We start from the raw sequence: 13751 nt of genomic DNA on the forward strand, positions 1-13751 counted from the left end.
ACACACATCTCAGACACACATAGTGCATGCTACAGTTACATGGTATTGTTGTTCATAGCCACAATCTGTAGGCAATCATAGTATGCTTAATTACTTTCCTGGAAAAAGCCCTTCAATCCAGAATGTTTCCATAACTCTTTCAAATATTTATCAATGTATCTAATGAGATATTAGTTGATACCAACTTTAAGTATAATGCAAAAGTCCTAAGACATGTTATGAATAAATATCATGCAGTCCATTCTTTGACCTACAACATAACTGCAATAGTGATATGATGAAATACTTCATAAGCTGGTTTTGCTGCACCAATAAATTAGTACTGATGAAACAAATAATCAGCAGTGCATCTCTCTGGCACTATTTTATTCCTATCTGTTTCATCCCCATTAAAAATTTTTATTTGCTATTTTTTCTGGGTCAATAACTTCCCAAATTAGAATTTATCTCCTTGACTACTGTGAAACATTTTAAAGGTAGGAATCACTACTTCTTTGAGTTCTCAACAGTACCTGATTCAATTTTTCATATAACAAACATTCAGATGTTTGTTAAAGAAACTATAATTTAACATTGTTAGGTGAAGGAGGGAGGAGCACCTACTCTAAGAACACTCAGATCTTCACAAGATTAGTTTCCTGTGCTGCTATGACAAATTGCCACAAATCTGGTGGCTTAAAATACTAGAAGTTTGTTCTCTCTCAGTTCTGGAGATGAGAAATCTAAAGTCAGTTTCACTGAGCCAAAAATCAAAGTATCAGCAAAGTTGTACTCCTGGAGGTTCTAGGGGAGAATCTGTTCCTTGTCTCTTCCAGCTTCTGGTACCTGTCAGCATTCCTTGGCTTGTGGCTACATCACACTCTGCTCATCTTCACACTGCCACCTTCTCTGTGTGCCTAACTCTAATCTCATTTAGGGCCCACCCAGGTAATTCAGGAGTATTCCCTTATCTAAAAATTCTTGATCACAAAGAACAAATAAAGTAACATTCATGGGCTTCAGTTATTTAACATGGATATTTTTGGGAGAACCATATTTCAGTCTGTCACATTAGAGAAACCAAATTAAAGCAACAGAAACACCAAGCTGAGGAAAAGTAAACTTTGCTAACAAGTTCAAAAAAATTCAAAAGAAATGAAGACCGTCTTTAAAAATTAGTCTATTATGGCAAGAGCTGGAAAATTATTCAAGCAAGTCAACTTTTGCTCCAAGTGTTGGTTCTAATAGTGATTCAGTTGTGACTGGTTTTAATTGTGGTTCCAGAAATTCAGTTTAATTTGCTATGTATAAAGCTACCAGGCTCCAGGAAACTGAAAGCTGCACAGCTAAACTGCTAATAACAAACAGGTATCACAAAGAGCCACTTCTAATAATCAGCAGAAAAGCAATGATAGCACTCCCAAATGTCCAAGTAAGTAAGGCAGCAGGCCAGGCTTGAAGTAACTGATAAGAAGTAGAAATCTTATTTTTTTAAAATTCTCCCCAGTTTGCTTTTTCACTGCCATTGACAAATCCATTTTCTTCCTTAGCTTACCATAGTACCAAACAGAATCCTATTCGTGTAAGTTAGTGCCAAAACAACAATAGGGAATCTTTGCAATGGAGATAAATGTGAGACAACTCTGCAATATTAAGTCAATGTATAAGCTTTCTTGGGTAAGGAACAGATCATCTTTCCTCTGAAAAAGGAACAGTAAGAAACCAAAATTAAATTTGCTCCCAATTATGTAGTATCTGGTAACAAGAATAACCTGACAAACCAACTGACCCAAAAAGACAATACTGCTGTTTTACTTGAATGCCTAATGAAAACTTGAGCTTCCAAATAAAGAACTTTCAAAATTATATAATCACTATAAAAAAAATGCACTGTGCACCCATATTTAGGACATTAGTATGTATATATATTCACACTCACTATATGTAAAAGCACACTGCACACGAGAGAGTCAGGAGAATGTGGAGAACAGGTTTAGAGATTTTGGTGGGGTTTTTTGTAAACTACCCAGAAATTGGTTGGATGCATATAATGTTTATGTAAAATATTAGAATACTATTTGCAAGGCAGCATAGAAATAAGTATAAACTAAATTAAAACAGCTATCAGAGACCTTGCAAATAAGAAAGAAAAGTCTGAATTCGATAAGACAGTAAACTACAGCTCCCCTTGGAAAAGAACTATGAAGAGATTCTCCCAAGAAAATAAATTTGTCAGTATGCACTGAAAGAGGTAAAATCAACAGAAAGGAAATGGGTCATTTCACTAATTCAAGAATAAGCCAAATCAGTGATTCTTTATAGAGGCATTTTTCAAATGATACTTCCTTTTGTCCCTTCCTGTCTCCCCCACTCTGATAGGCTGAAGCTCAGAATCATCATAACAAACTTCCCTGATAATGATGTATTTGGCAATAAAAACAGTTGATTAGTAGTAAACTACACCAACTGACAGAAGAGTGCAGTATTTCTATACTATGGTAACACAAGAGGTATGCTAAAAGTAATGTAGTAAAAATAGAAAGTTGTGAAGTATACAAGAGACCCTAAGACAACTGTTATAGTAACATCAACCTCACTTGTATTCAGGTATACTATACTGACTTTCCTAAAGCAGCTGTCATTATAGCTAGCCCAGGAAATGGGGAACCACACCTTTGGGAGCCTGTGGAAAATACTAATGTTACCCATTATTGTTGCCTACATAAAAAAGGCCGGAATCTGCTAATCTATTCATCTCTTCTAGCTCTAATATTCTATGTTCAGAGTGAACACAGAATAGATTGGGCATATAACTGCAAAAATGATAGAAAATAATGTAAAAGATGCTGCAGAATAATAAATGTGGACTGATTTTGAAAGTCCAGAATATGAACAAATTAATTTCATAAAAAGAAAACAAGCAACATTGAAAATACTAAATAAAGAGAGAGGATTTTGTGTGCTATAAAAACACTTAAGAGTCAGAATCTAATAACTTTAATTTATAACCTACTTTGCTCTATGGACTGTTCTACATATATTTACATATATTATCCAATACAATTTTTATTACATCCATTTCACTCAATAAGAAAGTAAGACTCAAGCAAAGGAAGTAATTTGCCCATGGTTACAGAATTAATAGGTGGTAGAGGGGAAAAAATTTCTTAAGATTCAAAAATCTATCATCACAGCATTTCCTGGTCTCAGCCATCCAGTTCTTAAGATACTGTCCAACTCCAGTATCTGAAGAATTTACTGCTAGAGAAACAAATATATAACCTTTAGGGTTCTGATTCTTATTTCAGGCAAAAATTAAAGTTCGAACCTTCGATTTTGTAAACATTGAACACATGCTTCTGGAAGCTCATATAATAAAATGGCAGCTTAACTTAAAAGAGCTGTCTGACTTAAAAATGCACAATAGAGTATATGTGCAATTACTAATACATAATAATTGCCCCTTCTTAAATTTTGCTATTATATATTAATGGTATATATCAGGGTACTAAATTACTAAATAACTATTTGATCTCAGAGCCAACTGAGGCAAACAAGGTAAGCAGTTTCAACAGAAAAATTTGAATCTGGATCGTAAGAACCCTGATTACTCTGACTAAAATCCATTAAATTATATACTACTTATGAAAAAAAATGTGGATGAGAATATAGCTGAGTTTTCACATAATTATCAGAGTTTGGTATTAAACAAAAACAATCTTAAGCTTTACACTTTTAACTTAGCCTTTCTATAATATACTACTGAACTTCAGTAGATTAAGTTGAAGTAATAGAAAAAAAAAGAAAGAAAGTAAAACCCCCGCAGTCGTAGCTGAGGAGACATAGACCTGTAAAACCAAAGGAAAATGTTATGCTAAGAATATTCCCATTCATGTATTCTTCCTTTTTGCTAACTCTCTTTCTAATCCCAAATTTAAAGGACCAGTTGTAAAAAACAGCAGGGTGCTAAATTAAAGCACACTTTATTTTCAGACGTCTCCATCCTCATAGGCTGACTTCCTGTCAGGAAGAGTTTCATTTCACTGAATACCCCAATCAGCAGGGAGTTTGCAGAATTAAGTGCCAGTTGATATTACTTTGTTTTGCATTTACCACCCTTGAGAATAATGTTCAAAGATCTAGTTATATAGTCAGCATGGTATCATCCTTCTGACTAGACTGCCAAGCCACAGGGTGTATGGCCAGTTCCACAAAATTTCCCTTAAAAGGTTGTGTTTCCCAAATCCTAGTGTGCTAGTGAATCAACAGGATGCCTGTATTTCAGAATAAATCCTGCATCTAAAGTTAAATTATGCTTTCCTTTGGTTGTAACATAGCACTTTAAATTAATATTGAAGGTCAGCATTTAGATTCAAATAAAAACCAACTGATATTCATTAATCCATCAACTTAAATATTTTATTTTTTAAAAGTACTTTAGTCTAATTTATTTTGTTTTTAATGTTTTTGCTGTTTAAAAGACAAATGCATCTTAAAAAGCAAGTTATCTGTTATATATTTTGAATCAAACAAAAGCATAACTATTTTATAATATTAGCATACAGTTATTAAATTGATTTGGGATACTTTAAAAATTTTAGTGCATATAAGATTTTCATGATCAGTTAATCTACCTTGATACCTTCTCCAACTTCCATAAACTTCCTATCATGCTTCAAAGGTATCTAGTTCCTAATTATAAGGTCAACTGTTTCTATTGTACACAAAAATAAGGTAATTCTGAGCATTTCAATATAAAACAGCCTTTGTGATTCTAAGGATAAAGCAGTCTCAGCAGCTGTAAAGCAAAACTAAGTGATCGTACTAGAAGCCTATTTTTTATCCTGATGTTAATCACTACCCTACTGATTTTCATCCATTCATAATCAAAAGGTCATAAGCACTGACAATAACAAAACTTAGTCACAATCAATGTACATCCATTAACTCTATACGTACATTCTAAGGATGAGTTATAAACACATCCAAAAGAAGAGATAACATTATGAAAAGGTTGAAATATTAAATTATATTGATCCTAGCAGGATCATACTACATATAAACTGTTCTTTAAGAAGCCAATTGCCCCCAAAGTCCTAGTTACATTGAAAAAGGTTAAGCTGGTTACAAAGGAAATAAAATTATTTATTTACAATATATCAAAGTATAAATTTCAATATTTAATGCATTTTGCAGATTGTTGCCATGCAAGCTCCTTTAGCACACAAAGAAAAAATAGTGAGATCTATTCAATATTAAACTTAGGGTTAGATCTGCATAGATAGTGTAAAAAATACACACACACACACACAGCGACACAACTGGTTAAACTTAAGTTGCTCTAGGAAGAATACCAACTCTTACTGTAATCACTTTTAAAGATCTATTTCTTCAGAAACAACATATAAATTGGAAGAAATAGATCTTTAGAAGTGATTCAGAAACAACATATAAATTGTGTCCAAATTAACCTACAAAGGAGAGAACAAGTGGCTGAGATAATTCCTTCTGAATGAAGCAAAAATAATCACTGTTTTATGAAGAAAATGCTGGCTATAATTTTGCATATCTATTTATTTTATTTAATCACTGTGATTGGAGAAACAGAGAAAAACAGAAGCACAATACTTAAAAAGAGGCATTTCCTGCATTATTCACTATCTCATTTCTGATGTAACAGCAGCTCTTGCCAAATTATAATTTACAAAAATTATCCAAACATACTATGGCTATAAAAAGGATTCTGTGATCAAATATACTAATTTTATTCCCATTACAGAGTCAACATTACATTATTACATACATACCTATACACACACATATATTTACTAAAGAACTTCAGGGGCGTTCCAGGATAGAAACCTAATTAAATTTAAACCAACATTTTCCAAACTTATTCAGCACTGTATGCTCTTCTCCACACAACATCCATTATCATCACACATTACACACATTGGAATTTGCTATACTGGAACATCTGGATAGCAAATAAGCACATGGCTACCACAAATCCAACCAAGGAAAATTATAGGTACTAGAAAGAATTGAGAAAATGTTTTGAGAACTTTAGTATCTATTAATCCTGATCATTCACAGCTGATGGGAATGTAAACTCATACAGCCACTATGGAAAACAGTATGGCAGTTCCTTGAAAAATTAATAAACGAATTACCATATGAGCCAGCAATCCCTCTTGTGGGTATCTACCCACAAAACTCGAAAATATTTATTTGCAAAGATATATGCACCCCTACATTCATTGCAGCATTATTCACAGTGGCCAAGACATGGAGACAACCAAAGTGTCCTTCGACAAATGACTAGATAAATATATGGTACATATATACTACGGATATACTATGGAATACTACTCAATAATAAAATACTGCCATTTGCGACAATATGTGTGGACCTGAAGAATACTATGCTAAGCAAAATAAATTAGTCAGAAAAAGCTAAGAACCATATGTGATTTCACTCATATGTGGGATATAACACTGAAACTCATAGACACAGACACAGTATGTTGGTTTCCAGAAGGAAGGAGTCCAGGGGAGAATTAAAGGATAAAGGGGGCCATTTATGGAATATATTGAACAACATAAACTGATGAATAAAAACAGATCCAGAGACAGAGAAGCATCAATCAGACCATCAAACCTCAGAGGGAAGGCAGGGGAGGGTGGGGGTAAGGGGGAGAGATCAACCAAAGGACTTGTATGCCTGCATATAAGCCTAACCAATGGACACAGACACCAGGGGGGTGAGGGCATGAGCGAGGGGGTGGAAGGTGGGGCAATGGGGGGATAAGGACACATATGTAATACCTTAATCAATAAAGAAAAATAAAAGAAAAATAAAATAAATAAATAAAAAGGATAAAGGGGGCCAAATATATGGTGACAGAAGATGATTTGACTGTGAGTGGTGGACATACAATGCAATATACAGATCATGTACAGTATGTTGGTTTCCAGAAGGAAGGAGTCCAGGGGAGAATTAAAGGATAAAGGGGGCCATTTATGGAATATATTGAACAACATAAACTGATGAATAAAAACAGATCCAGAGACAGAGAAGCATCAATCAGACCATCAAACCTCAGAGGGAAGGCAGGGGAGGGTGGGGGTAAGGGGGAGAGATCAACCAAAGGACTTGTATGCCTGCATATAAGCCTAACCAATGGACACAGACACCAGGGGGGTGAGGGCATGAGCGAGGGGGTGGAAGGTGGGGCAATGGGGGGATAAGGACACATATGTAATACCTAATTCAATAAAGAAAAATAAAAGAAAAATAAAATAAATAAATAAAAAGGTAAAGGGGGCCAAATATATGGTGACAGAAGATGATTTGACTGTGAGTGGTGGACATACAATGCAATATACAGATCATGTATCAAAGAAATGTACACTTGAAATCTATATGATCTTTTTAACCAATGTCACCTCAATACATTTAATAAAAATAATGATATTTATACAATTATATAACTATCTGATTAAATAGTAATTATATGCTGGATGTTGGAGATACAACAGGAAACAAAACATAGTGCTTGTCTTCAAGGAACTTCCAGTTTGATGAGAGAGAAATAAAAATCACAGGCAATTTAAATAAAGAATAAAATTACCATAATATGAGTCAGTGAATGCTTTGGGTCAGTCCCTCACTAGGCTTAGAGTGTGGGGAAGAGAGGAGTCCAAGAACCTTTCCAGAAGAGATTGCAATTTGGCTGGTAGCTGAATGATCAACTTATTCCATATTCATTGGGTAGCCATCATGTGCCAAGGACTTGCTGGGTACTAAGTATACTTTAATAGGCCAAACAGAAATAGCTGTTACCTTCATAGGACCTAGAGTACAGAAAGACTGACAATAAAAACAAATAAATAAACTAGCCTATGTATACTTAAAATTTGTGGTATATTCTATGATGAGCACCAAACTGGAGACAAGCTACTGACTACATATATGAGAATCTGAGAGGAGAATAATTAAGCTGAGTTCTCAATGATGTGAAGAAGCTAGCAATTAGAGTCACCAAATTTGAAGGAGAGAGATGTTAATGAAAGAAAAAGCACATACCAAGACATAAAAATATGATGGTATGTTTGGGTAACTTTAAGCAGTTCAGCATAGTTTGAGAACAGACAGAACAATGTTGTAAGAAATGAGGTCTACACAGTAAGAGGGACCTAAAAACAAAGGACATCTTTGTGCCACAGTAGAGTTGGTTTGCTTCCTGTCCCACCTGGGTTTGTTTAAACTGTCTACTATACTCAAAATAGTCATCCCAGCTATAAAAAGGAAAAGGTCATAAAGTAAAAAGTCAAGAGTAGTAATGTTAATATCACGTATTTACAAAGGATAAATTCAAAAAGGAAAAGGAAACCAGAATTGGAGAAATTATAGGAGAGTGAAGAGAGGAAAATTTTCTATAAAGATTAAAAAAAAAACACTCAATTCAAAAAAAATCAAAGCACAAAACTGACACAAAAGAATCATAACAAGTGACATATGGTTCATACTATGAATATTATCATTTTTAAATTCATAATTCAGAGGTATAGAAAGAAACCCTTGAATCAAAAATGACCAACCTTTATATCATCACCTTCATGAGAATAAAATATTTCCCATAACAACAATCTACATATATTGATAAAAATTTTTGAAGAAAAATCACATTAACACAGTATTTTAAATTAACTTTTGTTGCTGATTAATTACTCAGACAGGATGCCAGGCCAGACTACATGGTACTTCTAGTTTTTCTATATACTCCATGCATTTCTGATAAATGGGAAAAGAATAGATGACCTGGCAGAAGGCTCAGACAATAATATGTGATTTACAGGACATGAGTGCAGCTACCAGAAGATTTATCTGACAACCCTCTCCGATAGTGGACTGTTGAGTATCCGATGGAATGATTTCTAGTCTAGAAAGTCTACTACTGAGTAGCCATACACATTATTTATTTATTAGATGTTTTGGGTTGAAACCATTTTTAAATGATGCACTTCACAATGCACAGTCATAAATTTAGCTTTAAACCCAAGAAGGGAGGTAGTGTTATTGGAATGTATGTCAGACTGAATTAGGATGAGCAACACAACGCTTTTATAAAGTGGCCTTGAATGCAATGTCAATTCTTTCAAAAATAATATTAATGTCAAATGAGCAAGATACAAACACTTTATACAACACTAGAGTAATATTATTTGAACTATTTAACATTTTCTTTAAATTCTTATAGATTTCTATGAAGTTTATGCACCTACACAACAAATACCAGGAAGAAATAAGTTACATGTTTGTGAAAAGCTGAATCTGAAATATAATTGAGAACTTGTTCGATTTTCTTCTGTACATCAGAGAGTACACAGTTTTCTAAAGAAAGTAGACAGTCTTATTTTAAAGAAGATATAAATCATGTATAGGAGCTTAAGTAGTTCTTATTTTATATGGAATTTGATACATGAATAAACCTAATTTAATAAACCTTAAATATATGTGTTTTTACTCAAAAATATAATACTGAATATTTTAAGAAAGCTTTTCAAAATTAAATAACATTTTGCCTAAATAAGGTTAAGACTTAAATGGGATAAAATATGACATGGTTTCCAATCAACCTATTAATTGAGTGGATATTGAAAAATATAATCCTTACTTGAAGCTTTAAGAAATTATATAGTGCCCTGTTTGTTCTTAATGACAGCAAATTAAGTACGATCATTTCCTCATTTCTTAAATTTAGACTCTATACTCTGTTGTAATAAAATGTGGATAATTTTTAGCAACATGTTTAAAAGGATGCAAAAATATAAGCTTTGAATGAATTCAAGAAAAATAATCAGAAGATGGCTGACTGTCATGAAATTAACACCAACTAATTTGTAAAGTTTTAAATCAAATTTGCAGATATTAAGTTCATAAGCATATCCCATTATTTATGTGATTAAAAAAGGAGTTTTTGACCTGATCTTTCGATCTTTGGCACTCAATCCTCTCCATCTCCTCTTAAAAAATTAATTAAAATTTTAGCAGGATGCTAGCTTTTCACTTCCCATCCTATCTCAGACTAAAAAAAATTATCAATCAAACTCAAGGCATCCCCACCCAGTATCTGCAAAATGTCGACTTCAAATTCAATTTCATATCTCTTAAGCTTTCATGTGGAAAAAGATAGTTCACTTCTTAACAAAATAAATCACTTTTGTGATTGCCAATCTGACCTCTTTGAATTAGGAAAATTCAAAGTGAAAAATGTAATTATCACCCTGGAACAATCTGTATACATCTGGAGCTAATTCTGGCTTCATTTTTCACATCATTTTTCACACTGTGCAACATCTTATAGAAATGCCATGGGACTTTTGAAGAACTCATAAAAAATGTGAAGGACTTCAAATAACCAATAATGTATTTTATTCAAACAAAAACCTTGAAACTATCTGACTTTTGCAACTTACTCTACTAAGTAAGCTTCATATCCCATCTGATGGGATTAATATTAAACAGCACTGTGACATACATGACAAATAGGTGTATTAAAACATGTCATTCCTTTATCTTTTCAGCTTCTGCATTCAACTATGTAATATACTATATCTGAAATAGCTTTCCTGTATCAAGAATGCATTTAATTCTTTTACACTAGAAAGTGAAACTTCATGAACAAAATTCACCTATGAAAAATGATATCACTATAAACAATAGACTCATACTGCTGTGAAGAAACATACAAAACTGCAAGCAAATGCTTCTTAAAAGTAAGGGTAATTTCATATCAGTACAAAAATGGCATATGGTAACTACCATCCCAGCAATAATCATGCAATTATTTCAATTCAGATTACTTAATGGGAAATTTTATCCAGGCAGCTTTTAAAGAAAAGAAGTTTTCTTTAAAAGATGATTAAATTACAAAACATGAATCTCACTAGATCTAAGAATAATAAGCCCACTAGAAACATAACTACTCCTCACAAGTTCATTATAAAAATCCATTAAGTGTAATCTCTAGAAGTAATTGTTCTTATTACATTTTATTGACAATGCATAGTATTGATTTTTCACACCTTCTATGATTCTTTAATTTGTATTCATGAAATGTCCATCAGCACAGTCTAAGTAAATTTGGCAATATAGACACTAAAATGAATAAATCGATGCAAAGAAACATTAATTTTGCATTATCCTTATTCGTCAGGCAAGTAAACCATGAGAGTTGTAAATGAAGGTCAAAGGTTTTGAAATGGGTCAGAACCCTTGACCTCTAGACCAATACCCTTCCTATTAAAAAAGGCTATTTTAAAGTTTTAAGTAGGGGAATTTACTACCAGCAAGATATCATTTTTAAAAGGTTACAAAGAAAACTCTCAATAAAAACATTCATCTATTTAATTGAAAAACAAAAAAGAAAACATTACAGGATACATGATTTTAATGTAAGTTTTTAAGAAATCATTAAAATTTACCACATGAGATATAAGGTTCCTGACACTGAAAGTAATTTTGCTTTTAGAAATTTATTTACTACATCTTATGATGGCTGCCATATTTTGTTGATGTTTTCCCAAATCTCCTCTGCATGTCCAAAATAATTAGCAATGACAAGAATTCAAAATTATTTATTACTCATTTTATAACCTCTGCACAAAAGGGAAGTAAACCCACTATTCCCAGGAGAGTCAAAAGTGGTACTCCACAAGGTACAGAAATAAATCTGTTTCTATAGCCTTAATACACACAGCAAAAATATTCAGCCATCTCAAGACCATTTGATCTGAACATTTTTAATGTGACCCTAAAATGCTGTTTCTATTTCATCTATCCAATTTATCTCTGTTCTAACTTCAAAGTTATCTATTAGTATCAAAGACAAGGAGTAATCCTCTTGTAATACAAATAACATTATTTTAAAACTGCAAACTCCAAACTCTATTATAACAAAAATCTCTAATAAAACCATTATAATTTCCTTGTAAAATAATTCATGTGAGAATTCACTTTTAAATCAACATTATTCTTGTCACTCACCTGTGAACACAGTAGCATAACCAACTCCACAACTGAACTACTGGACTTCATGCAAACCAAACCTATTTTAAAGAGAATTTTAAAAAATTACAAAGTAAAAAACAAATATGAGGAATTTATTTGTTATACAATTTTGCCCAAATTGGGTTTTAATATAAAATTTAACATGTCTTGATAAGAACCAAAAACATACACATTTTATGAGTAAATAAGGTACTCTGTAATTACTTTAAACTTGGCATCAAACCAACCAAATTTTTTTATAAACTATTTCATTTCAGCTTTCAAACTACTAAAACATTTGTTACAACTTCATATATAATGACATTTCACAATACTCAAAGAAATGTGCACAACATATGCCATATTGATCAATATCATCTACATTTAGTTTTGGGGAGAGGTGATTGTTATACATGCAGAGAAGGGAAATGGCTCCCTGACCTTTGCTTTCTCCACCACACTCTCTCCCTTCAACCCTCTAGCTATCAATCAAGTTTCCATTTTGTTTCATGGCAGCAGACATCCCAAACACTCTTATTAGTACCTTGACCTATGACCTCACACTAAACCTTAACAGAAGTGCAAGCCGTTGTCTGTTATATATTCTTGATTTCTTATAAATAAATTCATTTACATTTGCTCTTCTATGTTTCATTTGGGTTCACCAAAAATATCTCAGGAAGGAAAAGCTATACAATTATCTGAAGAATTCTTTAGTTTTGATTACCAATAAAATCTAAAGTAGTTAACTCAAAAAACATTTTATAACAGTAGCTTTAAAAAGCAATTCCAATAATTAAAGGCACTAAATTACTAAGTTAAATTACTAATAATCAGAAAAATTGTAATTTTTTTCTACATTGTTCTAGGCAAACACAAGTTAAGTTTCCAGAGATTAACAATTAAAATAATTACTGGTGGCCCTCACACAATTTACAGAATTACCTTCTATCTTTCTTACAGGCACCGTATCCCATTTTATTCCCTTTCTTTAGTCTCCTTGCTCTAGTTCTTTCTTCTTCCTTATTTTAGTCATGATCCCTCATACCTTCTGATGACACATGTTGGCATTCTTCAGCCTTACAAACAACATTTAAGTTAAACAGGTTGCTCACTCCCTTCAGCTTTTAGAAAAGTTAGAACCATTTTTTCTAAATGTCTCATGGTTTCATTAAGCAAGCAGGTCACTAACTAAATTGTGGTTTCCCTACAGATATGAGGAGCATACCTCCTCTGACAAATGACATGGCTGAAAGAAAGGGCACAGCAATACTCCACTCTTCATTGCTGGTGAAGCCCTCTCCTGGTCTGAAACCTTGTCAATTTTCATAGAATATAACCTAACTACAAGAAGTTCCATATATCCTATCTAATAATAGACAAACATGGTAATTGACCATAACTTCGCTACACCTCCCATTGGCTAATCAGCGTGATATGCAAATTAACCGCCAACAAAGATGGCAGCTAATTTGCATACTGCAGGCAGGGTGGGACAGCGTGAACCACCAGCGCACCGCCAACCAGGGCAGGCCCGGCCCCGCCTTGCCGCATGGGACCCAATCGGCAGGTCCCGGGCGGCAAGACAGCCCCGCCCCAGAAGCCCCAGAAGCCAAGACAGATTATGAGGGTGAAGCAAAAACAAAACCCACTTTAAATATAAAGACACATATAGATTAAAAGTAAATGAATTAAGCTGCAGCCTGTTTTGCTCAGT

The 13751-nt window shown here is 33.3% G+C and overlaps 1 protein-coding gene across 4 annotated transcripts in view; it reads right to left on the reverse strand.

Annotated features, from left to right (window-relative positions):
* LRBA (LPS-responsive vesicle trafficking, beach and anchor containing) overlaps positions 1–13751 on the reverse strand; it is a 566714-nt gene that overhangs the window by 390167 nt on the left and 162796 nt on the right. For all 4 annotated transcript variants that reach the window (XM_005871408.2, XM_014543868.1, XM_014543867.1 and 1 more), the window contains exon 34: positions 12032–12093. In XM_005871408.2, the coding sequence (XP_005871470.1) occupies positions 12032–12093 (62 nt within the window). The remainder of the gene's footprint in view (positions 1–12031; positions 12094–13751) is intronic.

Source organism: Myotis brandtii, unplaced genomic scaffold (assembly GCF_000412655.1).
Source record: "Myotis brandtii unplaced genomic scaffold, ASM41265v1 scaffold34, whole genome shotgun sequence".
Classification (NCBI taxonomy): domain Eukaryota; kingdom Metazoa; phylum Chordata; class Mammalia; order Chiroptera; family Vespertilionidae; genus Myotis; species Myotis brandtii.